Source organism: Falco cherrug, chromosome 6 (genome assembly GCF_023634085.1).
Source record: "Falco cherrug isolate bFalChe1 chromosome 6, bFalChe1.pri, whole genome shotgun sequence".
NCBI classification, from domain to species: Eukaryota; Metazoa; Chordata; class Aves; order Falconiformes; family Falconidae; genus Falco; species Falco cherrug.
The window spans coordinates 29,463,482-29,480,725 of NC_073702.1; the positions used below are offsets into that span (position 1 = coordinate 29,463,482).

Here is a 17,244-nt window from a genome sequence, read left to right on the forward strand (position 1 = left end):
TATACAAACACATCCATTTCCAGCATATACAAGTACAGTTTCAGGGGTTTCATCAGGTTTTATTTCAAAGCGACAAACGTTTTGTTCAGTGTCAAGACAAATGTCTTAGGCCTTAATGGTATTACTGTCGCCAAAAAATCCCTATTGTCCCTGTACAGCATATGCATCAATATTAGTGGTTTGCCATTTTTTTCCATTTTGTTGGGCCCATACTCTATATTCTATCAGATAGAGTACCATTCTATCTGTGGTGATTGAATCCCAGGGCAACGATTGGGTATATGGTGTATACCAAAGCGTTGGGTCTTGTCAAAATGAAAACTGTGGTTTACTGTTGGTGGGCTTATAAGTGACATTAACTAGATGCCACCAAGATTGGAAGGCCCTTTCAAATTTGGTTGCATTATCCCAGATTACCTTTTGATTCTCAGTGGCCAAGGTGCCCTTGTTACCTTCCCTTATAATTGCTGCCACAGTAGATTGTATCTTCAGCTGAGCCTGGATGCAGCTAAGAGCTAGAGAAATATTATTTTGGGTAATGCCAAGTACTTCTGTAATTAGTTGGTGGTCTTTTTCATTAATTCTCTCCCACTCAGGCATCATATCAGCTAAAAGCCATTGACTAGTTCCTAGTGCCATTAAAGAAGATTGTAAGAGGTTCTCTAGTTTATGTACATCACTTGTTGCCAAGGTTATTTTGTTTGTTAAAATTCTGGCATCTGTGCTGTTTAATACTCTTAGCCCTGTTCCCATGATAAAGTCACATCTCTCCTCGATCATTTTGGAGAGGTGAGGGTTTGTCCATGCAACCACACTAGCCACCCTGTATAAGATGTGTTCAGGAGTGGTGAGCAGGGGGGTTTAATTGCAGAGATATCAACCTGTATTGAGAGTTCCACTCATTTTAGGGACCATGATGGGTTAAATAATGCTGCTGTTCTATGTTTTTAATCATGTAGACACCAGTCTTATAAATATGAGGAGACAGTCTGATAGGAGGTTGAGTTGGTGAATATGTTTGTTCAATATCAATCTTGAATTGAAAACCTAAGCTGGAACAAGAGTTGGAGTCTATTCAAAGGCAGACAGTGGATCATAGAATTATAGAATCATAGAGTTATTTAAGTTGGAAAAGACCTTTGAGATCATGAAGTCAGTTGGAATATAGTAAAGGTATACCAGCATTCACATTTAAAAGCACAGGTACGTATCTTGTGTGTTTCTCCAGCGTAGTTTACAATGTGTAAGGTTGCTGTCATACACTTAGTGTGATTTTTAATTCAACATCCTACCAAAATGGTGTCTTGTTTGGTTCCCTTTAAAGATGGAATTTGCTGATTTTGTTCTGGTATCTTTTAGCAAGATTTTTTACTGTTTCTTGATTTAGAAAAATCAGTATAGTATATTTTTATGTTGGTGGGGGTTTCGTGGGTGAGTCCATTGATTGCCTGGAACCCTATTTTTATTTCTTCACCTGGTGTAGCTTGAAGTGAATTTTTTGAATTTTGAATTCATTTGATGAATGTTATTATTGTGAAATAGAATAATTCTTTTTCTGTGCAGTGTCTCCCATCTCCATTCATCCTTCAGTTATGCCTAATTTCCATGTATAACCAAAGTAGCAGGCTTCAAGTCTGCCTTATCTTTTGGTGAGATCCCAACACTTCCAGTAAGTATAATTTAGTAATTTAGTAGCGCATGGTCCAAAGAACTTTGTGTCTGAACTGGAAGGATTATACTTGTCTCAGTTAAAAGGAAAAATGAGACTGGGCTGGGAATATGCTGCTGCTGTTGTTGCCATCAATACAGATTAATTTTCTCCTGTAAGACAAAAGAAAGAAAAGCTTTTGGTGGGGAAGGCCAAAAAGGTTACCCTGTTTATGATGCAGGATAAATCCGTCTATGTTTTGCTCCACTGCTATCAGTAGCTTCCCAAGCAAGTGGCCCACAAGGTTTCACTGGAGTCATAGGCACAGTTCCAATTTGTGGTAAATTTGCCATAATAGGTTGTTCTAGCTGTAATGTTATTGGACATTTTCTTTCATCAGAAGGTGGAGTGTTACGTTCAGTTTTTGCAAAGAATGCTTGGCTGGCAGGGCTTTCAGTGGGCCCATACCAATGATTCAGTTGGTGACGTTCTTTGGAAAGATGAGTATCCCACTGGGCTTCATATGGCTTAAGGCTCTTTTTCAATAAGCCATTAGATCTTTCTGCCTTTCCATTTGATTGAGGCTAGTATGGGGTGTGGAATACCCATTGAATTTCTTCTTGTTTTGCCCATTCTTGCACCTTCTTGCATGAGATGTGTGAGCCATTATCACTTCGGGTGGTATCAGGAGTAGGTAGACTTGAGAACAAAGATGGTAACCCCCATACAGTATTTTGTCTGTTGGCTTTTTGGCATTTAGTTGCCATGAGGAGTCGAGATACTACTTCTACATCTGTTATACCCAGCAGGTGGTTTTAGAGTGCTGATATAATTGATTTGCCAGGTAGACCATAAGGTTATACCCTCGCTGATATGCAAAGGTGGTGCTTTAACAGGGTCATCTGTTTGTAATCTTAATTTATACTGAGGACGTTATGTAAGAATAATTTCACAAGTTTTCCTGTTTAGGGGCCAACCCTTCCTCTGTGCAGCAAAATGAAGTGCTTCTCTACCTGTGTGGCCTAATTTTTGAGGTAGCCATTCTCCTTGTCAGTGCCACTCAGGATTTAAGGAGTTCCCTGTTTTTATCTTCCTAATTTTATTCAATTCATCCACCTTTTGATTCCAGTTTGTGGCTGGCTTATTGCCCGTGGCACAAGCTTTTACTCATCCCGTCTTGAATGGTGTTTTTCTGGCTATATTTAATAATAATTGCCAATTTTGAGTACTCCAGACTGGGGATTGGTTTACTTCGCAGTTCAGGGATTCCCATTGACAGAGCCATTGTGTGGCACTGGTCCATACGGCTTAGGAATCTACTTACATAATTTTTTCTCTATTCTGTGCTGCTAAGCAGCTGCCCTTACTTCTCCTACTTGTGCACTACCTTCACCTTCTGTTATTTGTTTGCCAGCATTGATGTTTAATGCAGCAACCTTCTATTGTCATTTACCTTTTATCTTTTTTGTTGAGGCATCAGTAAACCAAATGTCTTCTGTTGGTGTTCCTTTGGTGAGAGAAGGTGCATTTAAAATTGGTGAGGGTTTAAAAGGTTGTTGTAATGCTAATGGATCTGCATTTATAGGCATCTGTAATTTGGAAACTTTAGTATCTCCTTCAGTTAATTTCACTTCCTCTGCAATTCCTGTCAAATAAACATACCATTTTCTGACTGTAGCTTTTTGTGCAACTCCTTCTGGGGAAGCAGTTCCCTTTAGGGTTGCTTCTAACAATTAAATGGTCTTCTGGTTTGCACAGGCTGTTCCTGGTGTATTTTTCCAACTTGTTTCACTGCTTGGACTAGAGTCAAAAGTTCCTTCTCCCACTTAAGGGTATCTCTGTTCTGTCTCTTTAAATGCAGTTGAGCTGAGCAATAAAGGTCTCTTTGGTCCTTTAGGGCCATTTTGGAACAGATTACAATCAGTACCATGTTCGTCAAGACCCTGTTCTACTATAACAGGGTCTTGGGGGTGTACTAGTCCCAGTGATAAGTTTTTAATTCCTGTACTACAGTATTTGACTACCTCTTCATGTTCTGGGTTCCACTTCCATGGTTTTTCTTTTTAAAAAAGTGAATACAGTGAACCAGCAATGGCAGAAAATGTGGACACATGTTTTCTCCAATATCCTAAGGTTCCCATAAGCTGTTGTAATTTCTTTCCTTGATTAGGGCATGTGTAGCTGTTCTGGTTTTCTTAGGGTGTCCTATGGAATTGCTGCCCTACCCACCAAGTACCTAAAATTTTTACTTCTCTACTGACATTTCTCAGGTGGGATTTCAATTTCTGCTTTATGTTGTGCTTGCCATACTGCTGTTGCAGCTTCCCCTACCTTTTCAGGGGAATCTCCTCCAATTAGAATATCATTTATATATAGGTACAGTTTCACATCTTGAGGAAGTGGGACTGTCTGTAAAAGTTCAGCAAGGGCAGCATGAGCAATTGTGGGTGTTTATATCCTTGTGGGAGTCTGTTAAAGATATATTGTATACCTTCCCGAGTAAAAGCAAATTCCTTTTTTTCCTCCTCTTGTAAGAGGACCATAAAGAACATGGTTTTTACGTTTAGTGCTGCCATCCATGGGTGTATGGCTGCTTGTAGTGTGGCTGTTAGGTTTGCAGTATTGAGTACTGCAGCTGTTAGTGGGTCTGTGTGGGCACTTAAGTGCTGGTAATCAATTGTTAGTCACCACCTCCCATCCAGTTTTCAGACTGGCCAAACCAATGAATTATATGGGGAGTGGGTTCTGGGAATGATTTGTTGTTTTGCCAAATCAGCTATGCCTTCAGAAATTCTCTTTTATGCTGCAGCAGAAATTGGGTGTCGTGGTACTGTAGTGTTCTTTGATTCAGGGAGTACAGGTGCTGTGCAGAGTACACGCACTGTAGCCTCCTGACATCTATCAGAATTAGGGTCACGAGGACCATGAGCTGCTGTCCAGCAGGTGCCAGGTTCTGCCATTCAAAACATTGAAACCCAAAATATTTTTATTGTGATCTTTAACTGCAAAACAAGTAGATGATATGGGCTTCTCGCCCAGGAGCTATAGATTAACTTTTGTGGTTTGGCAAATAACACTTGCTCTGTTACACCAGTGATTTTAACTCTGTGCTGTCCGTGTCACACACCCAGCTTTCTTGGCATCCTGCTGGGTTAATATTGAAATTTGTGTGCCCATATCTATTACAAATTTCACCAGTTGTTGTTGAGGACCAACTGGAATGAGAATATATCGGCTATTATTATCCATTGACAGATTTCCACTTGCTGGACAGACAGGCCCAGTTGTCATCCAGGCGCTATTCCATTTGTTTTTTGATCTTGAATTTTAGAGAAGGAAGGGTTTATCGTCCCCTCTCTGAGTTGGTGATGGTGTCTCAGTGTTTGGCGTGTTTTCCCTCCAATTGCTGTTACTGTGTCTCTGAAACACATTAATTAGATCCTGGATAATGCCAGCAGGTTTTCTTTGAATTCTTGGAATGCCTAATGCCAATGCTTGATTATAGAGCTCTCTCCACCTCTGAGTCCTGGGCTGGCGATCAATGGTTCCTGGTTCCTGGGCACTATTTTCAGGTGATCATATAATTTGTCTGACGTTATGATCTGTATTTTTTGTGTCAATAGATAAGATCACCCCATCCCATTTCTCCCCCATGATTTATAATGTCATGCCTTAATGTTCCCCACGTAGGGAGATTTCTGCACAACAGGGCTTCTTCCTGGTGGTCAGCAATGTTCCTTATGACCAGTGGGGTACTGAAGTATGTGTTTCTCCTAATTTCATCTCATTTTGCAATGAGATAATAGTTGAGTACAGCAGGGGCTCCCTTAATTAATGGCTTGAGCATGTAATGATCTGTACAACTGCTGAAACGAGAACATTAAGAGAGCTGTGTCATGCATGGCCTTGATACAGGCAGCTTTTGCAATAGCTGTGGAGAGCTCGCTCAAGTATCTAATGGGTATTAACAGAGGCTCTCCTTTCTCTAGTATATCTATTCTGCTAGCCCAGTATGCCTACGTATTATCAAGTGGGGATCATTTGGGGCCAGAATTGAAAAAGACATCAGGACCCCAAAATCCATCGACTTCATCATGATTTAGTAAGATTCTGTCTTCTCTGGTTGGACATATTTGCCATAAATATTCAGTTGTAGTTTTGCCTGGTTTACAGCCATAGCACTCTTGCAAATTAGCCATCTAATTCTGATGGAATGCAGCAATTTCTTGGGTATGATCTCCTGCTACACCCTGAGGTCCAGTAGTTTCTTCTGTTTCTGTAATGGCTCTGGCTTCCAATTCAGGGGGATTTGAAGGAGATAAAGAATTGTCTTTCCCCAGGTCGCTGTTGCTGAGGTCACGCTATATGTTTCTATCCCATTCTTCAGAGGATATAATTAACTTTTTGATTTGTAAAATGTCAGGGAGATTGGGAGCTTGCATAAGCATCATCTCAACCTTTTCTTCCAGTTTTTGTTTTTTCTCCTTTTCTTCCTGTAACTGTTTCTGCAGCTGCTCAATTTTCAAACACAGTAATTACTTAGCTGCTTTCCTGCCTTCTATTTCCTCTTTCAGACCTTGTCTTCCTCTACTGTCGTTTTCCCTGTGCTGACAGGGAGTTTCTATGCAGGTGCCTAACATTTTGTAAATAATTCCTTTTCCTTTTCCATTCTTTATATGGCCTCTAGCCAGCTTTAGTTGGTTTTCTACAGCTTTCCAATCATGCCAGTTATCACAAGCCCATTCTTCTGAGAATTTGGGACTTGGACCTTGGCTCCAATAATAGTATGTTTTTTCATTCTGTTTGGTGGGTTTTTCTCTTTTTTTGTTATTGATGTGTTTCCTCTCTTCCCCAGACCTGGCAAATTCATGTGGTGCTTAAAATGCTCCCAAACCATTACCATTATTTCAACAAACCTTTGCTAGATTTTTCATTTTATCAAAAAGCCTGCAGCCTGCTGTGGTTTCACTGGTTGTACATTTCTAATGAGGGTCTTCTAACATCTTCTTAGTTTTTCTTAGCCTTTTTAATTGCAGAACATATCTGAAAATGCCAATAAATGGTCTGGATGTTCAGGAACTTTCTAGGAATGTGCTTTAAAATCTCTTTACAATAGAAGCAAGGTTATTTGGCTGTAACAGGTTTAGATTTCTTGCATATCTCTGTTTGCCTAGTTATTATCATATAAACTGAAAATTAAACCTGTGGACTGGATTGCCAGTTATTAGAAGTCAGCATATGCAAATCAATGAGGTTCTTTAATTCTTCAGTTCTGAAATCAAAATCCCATTTGAATCAAAATCGCATTCATGGTTTTGATTCTCTACTCACACCTTATCTCTCAAATAAAAAAACATATTTCTTCCATTTTTCTCTTATGCTCTTAGATGCATTTGGGTGCCACCTTTTAGGCCTGTGTATTATGCTTCTGTCAAAAAGGTGCAAAGCTGATTTCAGAAGTTAATGACAAGCATTATTTTTCCATTATTATCCAAGTCCTATACCACCAATATCACTGGGGCTTCAGTGGGAAAAGGCTGGGAAGCAGCATGGGAAAGCAATGCAGAGCAGTGGTATGGCAACTGGCTCCACTGCAGTAAGATTTTTCTTGAGTGTTGTTATATTCAGCTCTTACAGCAGCACCACGGTCTGACATGAACTTTGCAGCTAACTCATGCCTGTGGTTAACTGCATCCTTCCTTGACCTGCATTTAAGGGAGGTTGTCTGTTCATAGATAAAATATATTTTGTGGCTGTTGATTTAAGACCTGATGCTGCAATCAGCTGAAGGATACTATCAGCCCTATGAATAGTCCCACTGAGAAAACATTATATGTATATTAAAATATTCACATAGCTTGTATTAAGTTCTATATAAGTTATATACTTATATGAAGTTCTTAAGTTATATATAAAGGGTTCACTTCATACTTGTGCCCTATCTCTGTCATATGTAAGGCTGGATCTGGTCTGAATTTTTCCTTAGTCCTGTCCATAGAAGTGCTCTCCCCATTTACCATTTAGCTGCACTCCTCTGCTTGCCAGCTTTGTCCCTTTTGTCGTGAGTGTGTCTGAGCCATAAGAGGGGATGGAGTCATTGCTCAATATGTTTTGCTGGAGCTGTTGCATTATACATGAAAAAATTATTGTCCTGTGGGTGAAGAGAATGAAAGAACCAGTCTCTAATTGAGAGGCTGAAAAATACACCTATGATATGCAGGTAAATTCTCTTAACGAGCAAGCTATCAGGTAGGAATGCTGGTTTAGGTACCTGGTGCACCAGAAAAGTGGTTTACAGCAGAGAATCTGAAGAAGAAACACCTAAAGCCCTCCAAAAAATGAAGCCTACTTCATGTATTCTCTCCAGCATTCATTATTGCCTCCTAGGCTAGCACAGGCTGCTGTGAATGGTCTTCCTAGAGATCTGCCTTTCCTCGATGTTGTAGGGGCAGTAGCAATATTTTACTCAGTGCTCTGGGGTCTGTTGGGAGACAGACGGCCTGAGACTTAGGTGTTCTTGTTGTGGCACCATCTGTGGTGAACCTAGTTTCAAGCAGGAACCATTTCTTCAGTTTCCTGTACAACACCAAGGACACAGTCAATACCTAATTATTAAAATCTGTACTTGGACTGTAGCCAGGACATTCTAAAGTGCTAAGCAGTAATGACTTTGGTTTTACATTGGCTGTTAATATTGTAAAACAAAGGATATGGTTACACTGTTGTGATCAGCAAGAGTTCAAACACCAGGACTTAGGCTTCTAAAAATCGTGAGATTAGCCTAAAAATGATGAGATTTTTAAAAACTAAATTGAGGCTTCTGTTTATTTGTCCTTTCATATTTTTTTTTCCTTCTCAGGTGCAGTTGGCTCATGCTTTTGAACATTTTTTTGCACAGGAACTAAAAGCTTTCTTTTTTAATGAAAGACATTCCGTTGTAAACATGACTGGAAGTTGGATCTTTAAGGGAACAACAAATACCTTAGGAGCTGGCAACAGCAAAGTCATTGTCAAGAGGAGAGAACCCGGTTTGCTGTAACTGGGTCACACTGTTCATTCATTGGTTTGTTGCCAGTGATTTCTGTTGTCTAAGTCATTTATGCTGTGATAATTTGTAGCAGGCAGCAGAGCAGATAATGAGGAAGAAGAAGAGGAGGAGGAGGAAGAAGGCTCAGAATCAAGTAGTCCTGTTTCTTACCAGATGAAGCCTCCCCCAGAAGGATGTTGCACTACTGATGGTAAGAAATGCACTGAAAATGCTGTCAGAAGGCATTTGCCTTACTGGAAAGTGTAGGATTGGGGCCATTTCCCTATAATTCATCAGAATGAGATAACCTATATGATGTAGAAATCCTAAAACTGTCAGTATACATTAACTGCCAGAAAAAGGTGGCTTGCTCTGGCTTGCTCTTGTATTTGACAGGGTCTTTGCTCAGTGTGTCAGATAAGCATTTCTGTTGGAACACCTGGCATGAGGACAGTGCTTCTGTTCTCTTACGCAATGCAACCTTTAAAAGGTTGAGTTTGCAGGCACGGCATTTGCTGAAATGTGGTAATTCATATGGCTTTATCATCACTCTTTTCTATTTAAAGCTTATCTTGTAAAAAATATTCCAAGACCCAGGAAAAACCAGTAAAATTCACCAGATATTGAGAACTATTATCTCCATTTCTGAATGTTTGACCTAAGTTGTGATAAAGTTAGTATATTGTCCCATAAATAAGTAGGTTGCAAAACATCATCAAGAGAAACTTCCCTGTAAATTTTCAGATTTTTGTTTGTTTATTGTACTGGTAGCATCTGTTTATGGCTGACCAAAAGCCAGGAAAGAAAATTATCTCTTTGCTTACCCTTGACCTCAGAGGATAAAACTTTGGTTTTTGTTAAAAACATAGGAAGTCCTTTAATGAAGACAATGGTGAGTATTCAACAAAAAAATCTTGTCAACTTAAAATACATTGAATTGATTTTTTTCTAGGTTTCTGCCAGGCTGGTAAAGATTTGAGACTGGTTTCAATTTCCAATGAACATATTGAGGTACCATCAGGGTTTTTACTTGTTGGTGCAAAGTCACCAAATTTACCTGATCACCTTTTAGTGTGTGCTGTGGATAAAAGATTCCTGCCAGATGACAATGGGCGCAATGCCCTGCTGGGTAAGTGTCTGTGATTGCAGTAAGTGGATTCTTCTGTGGGCTACAATTAATAGTTAATCTATTTTTGCAGAGTGAGTTCAGCAGATCTTATTTCTGTTTTACATCGACAGTAATGCTGTGGTGGTGTATAACAAGATAGTAACTCAGACCTGGCTATGTTTGCTTTGGAAAGGTGCAGAGTGAACCAGTTCATTAGAAATGCTTCATCACCTTCTATCCATTAGTCCAAGGCTGAAGTTGTTGTCCAGTCAGTTCTGTTGCTGAACTGCACATCTGGTAACTGGACTAGTTGAACTGCTGCCTCTTCCTGTTTTAGCTTTCCAAATACTGACATGGACAGACTGTAGGTCTGTCAAGTGGAACTTTCAGGCTACTATATACATGCAAACGATGTGATGATAGTTTGGACTACAAACATTTATGAGATTTACCTCTTTGAGATAGGAATAATATTCTCCACTGTCTTTGAATAATAGCATGGGTTCTGGATTCTAACCTATGACTTTTTGCTATTATCACAATACAAATAAATATGAATGATTATAAATTGAATTTTTTTTATATGTGTAATCAGGTAATACTTGTGTTTGAATAATACTGTTTGCAGGATACTTCAGTTTCTTGTTTTTCATCTATTTAAAAGTCTAACTTCTGACATAAACATAGGTCCTTTATCTATTTATCTATTTTTATTGTAGCCTTTCTGATGGCCATTAGCCCTGTCCAAACCAACCCAAATAAGGAAGATCTGCAGTCATGTGAATGAATGAACTGAATATTAAAGTTATTGAAGTGGAATAGTTTTTATATTGAGAAAAGTGGTATATAATTGGAGGGAGAACTCTTTTTTTCAGGCACTCTCATGTTCCTATGTATTATTTTCTTAGTTAGTTAACAAAAAAATGCTGCATCATATATCTGTGTACCAGTGTGAGCTTTAAACAGCAAAAAGGAAATAATTGCATGTCTTCTGACAGTTTTCTTTCACAGACACTGAGGGATACGATGTGAACTCAGTTGTTATCTGAGACTGAGCAACTCTTCAAGGCGTTTGGGATGACAGTGTAGTGTGAAGGTGCATAATGTAATTCTATGTACAGTAATTTCTTTCCTCATGTGATCTTGCAGAGTTAGATTGGTCACAGTACATTTGACCAGTGATTGTAAAAGAATTAGGAGGGTTGTAAATCACCCATGTGTTGTCATTTTAAAGATAAAGACAGGAATGTTGTACCACTCAAGTCATTCAGTGCTAGCACTATTAACAGCTTAAGCTCCTTAGGCTGTTAGCAGAGAGGAAGTAGTGTATTTGTTAATTGCATGCTAAACAAGAACAGAAAAAGGCAACAGGAACATAACTGGGAGGGTTTTATGCTACCTGCATCCTCGGCTTGCTTATTTAATACATTTTAGTTTCCTGAAACCATTCAAATGCTTACTTTTGGCTGTTGTTACACACCTACACACCAGTGGATCACATTCTTTTGCCAAGAATTTTAGTATTCTGTAGGATGACTTTTATGTATTCTGTAGCAAGCTTAAGTAGGAAAGAACCTGCATACTTTAAGATCCAAAGTCTTCATCTGGGAGATGGAAATAAAATAATGTTCCTGGTCTCTAATCTAATGAAAAAACGTGAGGATTTTCATACACCGATGCAAGTCAAATCAGGGTAAGTAGAATTAGAAGCAGACATGAATAGTCTTGTGTTTCAGACATAGTGAGGTAAAAGACAGAACCATTCATTCCTTAAATTCTCTGTCTATTAGTTTAACACAGTGACCTCTGTCTTGTGATAGATTTAAGTTGAAAACATTTAATATGAAGAAGGGAATCTTATTTTATTGTCTTGCTTTTAAAGACAGGACAGAAAGCTTATTTTTGATCTACTGAGTTTAGGCTGCTCTTCAAACACGTTTGCCTTTTGAAACAATATGGCAAAGGGTCCCTTCAAGCCTTTCTAAGTTTAGAGGGAAGATGAATTGGATTCATTTTGCATTGAAATGAGCTGTCATCGTGAGCCAGAATATATCCCATGCTTTCGGTAAGACCTGTTGACGATACAGGCACATCGCTTGTAACATTCAACCCCATTGGTTTTGTTTATTTTCATGCTTTTTCTTTTCATATATGGGTTTTTGTAAGGCAGCTGATACTCAGTACTGTAGATTTTTTTCCAAAACAACTTATTTGAAGGGAAAAGACCTTAATGAATTCCCAGCAGTTTCCTGATTTCTCATGATGTGTCTGTGTATGTTTGAGAAGGTGCCTGTGGAGCATACAAAAATTCCAGAAGAAAACAGGGAAATGTCTTAGTAGTTTCTGGGCCAACTTTTGACTTATGGTCTTGTTCCCATTAGGGGCTGTTGATGTGCCTCTGGGGCATGTGCCAATTTATCGGTAATAATTGATAATAAAAAGTTGTCCCACCGTCAAGTCATATGTGCTTGTGAATTGAAAGTCATTTATGCTGGAGGTTGTTTTGTTTCTTAGTCTTTAAGACTGACATATTATTCCACAGGAAAGAATCCCATTTTCTGGAAAAGACTATATTTTTGGCAGGCAAAATGTTCTCTGTGTCTGAGCATGTACCTCATATGATTCATTCTGTTCATCAAGCTAGATGACAGGTTTAACTAGCCTGCAAAAGAGATTCAGCTTTTTGCCTTTAGGAAGCTATTTCTTGGGTTTTATGTGACCTAAAACAAAGCTTAGATGGAGGCAGCACTTCTGTGATAGTGAGATATTTATTGTTTCCTAATAAAAGCAACCAACATGTACCATTCCCAAAGGTTTTTTCCTCTTGTTTTTTTTCCCCAGTTTTCACTCTTAAGAGTGAGTCTCTCATGATAAACAAAGCAGCTATTCACCCATCATTTTCCTTCCCAAAAGACCAAACAGCTGCCCACTTTCCTAGCAGGGAATAAGAAATCCTTCTTTTTTTCAGTGGGTCCCTGAGGTCAGAATGACAGAGGAAAAGATTAGTTTGCTTTCATTGTAAGCTGTGTGTAAGATGAAAACATTGTAGAAAATGCTGTGGCTGCTTCCGTTAAAATGTGCAATGTTCTATTGGACTTTTGTAGTACTGGTGAGGTTTTGTACAATGGAGCTCTCCAGCCTGACTATATTGATTTAGTTTATTTTTTAATTTTAGAACTTCAGTCTTCAAATGCAATGGTACTGAGTAGGTGGGGAAAATGTGGAGCATTGTCAGTGTGTGTGTGCTTTTTCTTGTGAGTAGAACTGAAAAGACGAAATACCTTTGCTGAAAAGTTGGAAATACAATCATTCTTTGTTTAAGCAAGCTTTCAACTTTCCAAAGAAATATGAATATTAGTTAAAAGCCTGTTATTGTTTTAAAAGAGAAACAGGAAGAAAATTTCTTCCAATTTATGAAAGATTAGATTATGAAATGTTAGATGGATATCCTTCCATCCTGAAGTCCTCTCTTTATGCCTAGCACAAGCTCACTGTTGATCCAAAGGAACCATTCTCCTAGTGAGAAGGTAGGTCAGGTTTCATACCCTTTTAGTCCAAGGTCCTTCTTCTGAGCACAAGGTCCCTGCCATGGAAGAGCTTTTTAAATTATCTGCGATCAGTCATCATGATGTGAGCAAATTCAAGCCAATGCATATGATAAAATAACAGATACAATCAAACACCTTCTGATTAAACAATCTTCTGAGGGTAACAGCCTTAAGTCATTACTGAACTGAGCTGGATGTGAACTGGTGACCTAAAGGTGAAAGGCTTTTAGCCCCTAAACTCCAGGCATTGATTTCTGATTCCCTTGTGAAATCAATCCCATGACATAGATATATTGAGTCACCTTATGTCTTGCCTGACTCCCCTGACCTTTGTCCTCTGTATAATGTATGGAAGAATATTTAATGCAAGCTTGTTTATGAAACAAGCTGTCCTCTCCATCAGCTGCTGCCTGGGGCCATGGCATGCGAACAGGGCATTCAGAGAAAGGAGGAGGATGAAATGTTTGGGTTCTCTATGTTACTCAGTCTGCTACATAAAGTGCTATGGACAAGGTTGGCAGAGCCCTGCGATGGGTAACGATGGAACAGCATTTTATTATTGCATTCGAATTATAAGATCACGCTGTGTTCTGTCTGTGATGTCAGGGCTAAGCTGTATTAACGAAGCCATGGCTGTCATCAAAGAGAGTGTCGGGCAGAATGAATGGGATGAAAAATGGTGCTGGCAGGAGCTTGCAAGAAAGGACTCTTAGTCTGACTCAGAGGAGCTGGGGAAGCTTGAGGTGAAAGATGATTGTTTGATTTAAAAGGAAAACTAAAAAAAACTTCTAGAATGTTATCCAAGGACTTTTCAAAACAAGTGGACAATTTAGATCTGTTTAATCTTTACTAGGCCTCACCTGTGTGCTCTATGTGGTATAAACTATTTTTCTAGCAGACCTCACAGAGTTAAAAATAGGTGATTAGGGCAAAAGGTTATTTCAGTTAGAACTTACTGCTAAATCTAGTTTAGGCAGATGATAATTTATGAAAGTTACCAGTAATGACTGATCTAAACTCCACATAAAAAGATTTTACGTCCACTGTACAACTTCTGTTGAACAAATGTTTCTACCTGTGGCTTTGGCAAGTTGCTGGGTGCTCCCGGCAGAATGATAAAACGTGTGCAAGTACTTCTGTGCCACCTTTGGAAATGGTCCCCTCATGCTTGTATTTGAAAACATGTAAAGGCTTGTAAGTGGCAACCAGGCAAAAATTGCAGTGCTGCTGCTCATGCTCAGTGTGCTGTCAAATGTATGGGAAGTTTTCATTTACAAGCAGAAGTGTTTTTAATGATTTCTTAGTCTGCATAAAATGCATGCAAACTCTACAGCTTTTGCCACATCCGTTCGAATTTTGTTTCCTTTTGTTGTTGCTTTTATTGCAGCTACTGAAGGCTCTGTGATGTTAGACAGATGCTTTTGTGCTGACTGATATAACACAGAGGATTCTGCAGAGTCATGACTTGTCCTCATTTTATGAGTCATAGTGACCTTTATCATCCTACAGACCAGGATCAGAGAGATAATAGGCAGCTTTCAATAGTTGTTAGCCACTTGTTCCCATGGATACCAGACCAATTTCCACATGAACTTAAGATTTTAATGAATTCTTCTGAGTCATTTGAAAACCAATAAAAGTGCTTGGGTTGTAAACCAAGCAACAGTTGTTTACAAAATGTTATATTTCAGTGCTTGTATTTTGCTGAAGGAATAAGATATTGACCATTAATTTGAAAAGTTAATTTGTTTGAAATATGTGATTGAAATAGTAATTTTCCTATAAGGCTTTTAATTTTATCTACCATACTATTGATCGTTTACTGCAGTTATTTATTCCCAATGTTTTTGACCATATGTTACGTGAAATATATTTCCTTTATTTTTGCCATCTTTCAATTGACTGAACACACTCTTCCCATTCCAATTCCTGTGATGACAAATAAAAACATTCATTAGATATAATTAAGAAAAAAGAAAACTTTATGCTTAAAGTCATGTGTGGGGAACAGAGAGGAAATTTCCCTGCAGAAGACTCTTCTAATTACACACTATAGGATTTCTTTGTAGATAGTAAGTATTTTCAGACGGTTGCATTGGTCTGGTGCAAAGTTAAAATTTCTTAGGAAATCCTTTGGAAAATGGACAAAAACAGTTGTTTAAGAATCAAAAGGCAAATATTCAACTGTGCCAGGAATGCCCTTTATTTACGACAATAATGACATCACCATCGCGAGCCCCTCTTTAAGGCTGACTGTGTATCTCAGAATGAGAGGAAATGGCAGCATCCCTGGAAATGCCCCATCAAGTCTGAGTACAATAAGCTTCTTTACGTGCAAGGACTATATCTCTGTTGTGTCTATAAAGCCACAGACACTTTGTTTCCGTAATCATAAATAGTTTAAACTGCTGTGAAGTGCTAACACAGTCCAGCCATAATTGGAGAAAGCTACTTTAAATTAATAGCCCAGGAATGCTTCAGTATTTTTTCATCTCTAAAAAAGCAGCTGTAATAGGAACTTGGTACTTAAATATACTTAGGCCTAATTAAATATAGTAGATTAAATATATTTAAGTTCTGGAGACTTAATTGCATGTTTTATTTCGACGAAAGCTGAAACAGAAGTGAAGCATATGCTTTCTGTGGTGTTGAATAGGGCTGGAGTTAAACATCTCTTTCAGCACTCTTCAGTCAGAAACTTCTTGGTTTAATGTTTCACAGGTAGGTAAAGATTGTGATCTTTTTGTGGTGGGAGAAAAATGAAAAATATGCCCTATTTTAATTGTTCTGTAAATGTGGGGCTCTGTTTTTGCAGTCTGGTAGCCAAGGTGCAACAGAGTGGACTTGATGTGTTTGGTTGGTTTTTTTTTTGGAGGAAAATGTTAATAAAAAGTTCACTCTGTGGACAAAAAAAAAGTAAAATACAGATTTTCTCCAGGAAAGGGTCATGTTTGGATGTTATTAATAGTGACCCACCTATCTCATTGGATTATATGCATTGTTTATTTTATCAGGCTTCTCCGGCAATTGTGTTGGCTGTGGCAAGAAGGGTTTCTGCTACTTTACAGAATTCTCAAATCACATTAATCTTAAACTGACCACTCAGCCCAAGAAACAGAAACACTTAAAGTATTATCTGGTCAGGAATGCACAGGGAGCTCTGACCAAAGGATCTGTAATCTGCTGGAAAGGGGCAGGTAAGATAATGAAGCTGTCTTCCTCAAGCTCTGGTTTTCATCATCCAAGCTTAGCTATCACAGGGACTGGTGTCTGTGTAAAACCTAAGACAGATCAGTTGAAAGAAAGGCTCTTTAAAGCTAGGTGATTACTACAGCAGCTGTAAAAAGTAATTGATTGACCTAATATGAGGATGGCATGTCTGAAGACATCCGTTCCTTCATTCCAAGTGCTGTAGCCTCCAAGTAATTCATGTGTGAAATTATCAAATCAAACGTGCAGACAAAGAGGAAATGCTGCTGTTGTCAGGGGATAAGAAGTTTCTTTTCTGTTAAGAGTTCAGAGGCCGGCAGCCTTCATCCAGCACCTGCTCAAGCACATTGTTCCAACTGCCAGAAAGTTCGGGTCTCTCGGGAAGCACCTCAAGTGAGCCACTGCCAGCAGCAAACCCAAGCGCTCCAGCTGGGACTCAGCAAACAGGTACTGCTTAGAAGGAAAGCACGCTGGGTTTCCACCTACTCTTACTCTTCTATGCATGGAAAGACCAACAAATAAACACGCTACCGCATAAAACAAAGCTAGTGGAATAGATTTAGACATATATTACAAATAAAGAAAGCAATCACGCTTTGAAGGTTTCTGGCTGTCCATTTTCCCCCCTCAGGTTTAGCTTAGCAAATAATAAAACAGATGTTCTGCAGCTTGATCATAGCTAAGGCAAACCTATTTTTTTTAA

The 17,244-nt window shown here is 38.8% G+C and overlaps 1 protein-coding gene across 2 annotated transcripts in view; it reads left to right on the forward strand.

Annotated features, from left to right (window-relative positions):
- Window positions 1-17,244, forward strand: part of GREB1 (growth regulating estrogen receptor binding 1) — a 108,997-nt gene that overhangs the window by 45,170 nt on the left and 46,583 nt on the right. For both annotated transcript variants that reach the window (XM_005432246.3, XM_027801628.2), the window contains exons 3-6: window positions 8,767-8,886; window positions 9,628-9,804; window positions 16,346-16,528; window positions 16,845-16,988. In XM_005432246.3, coding sequence (XP_005432303.2) covers window positions 8,767-8,886; window positions 9,628-9,804; window positions 16,346-16,528; window positions 16,845-16,988 — 624 coding nt within the window. The remainder of the gene's footprint in view (window positions 1-8,766; window positions 8,887-9,627; window positions 9,805-16,345; window positions 16,529-16,844; window positions 16,989-17,244) is intronic.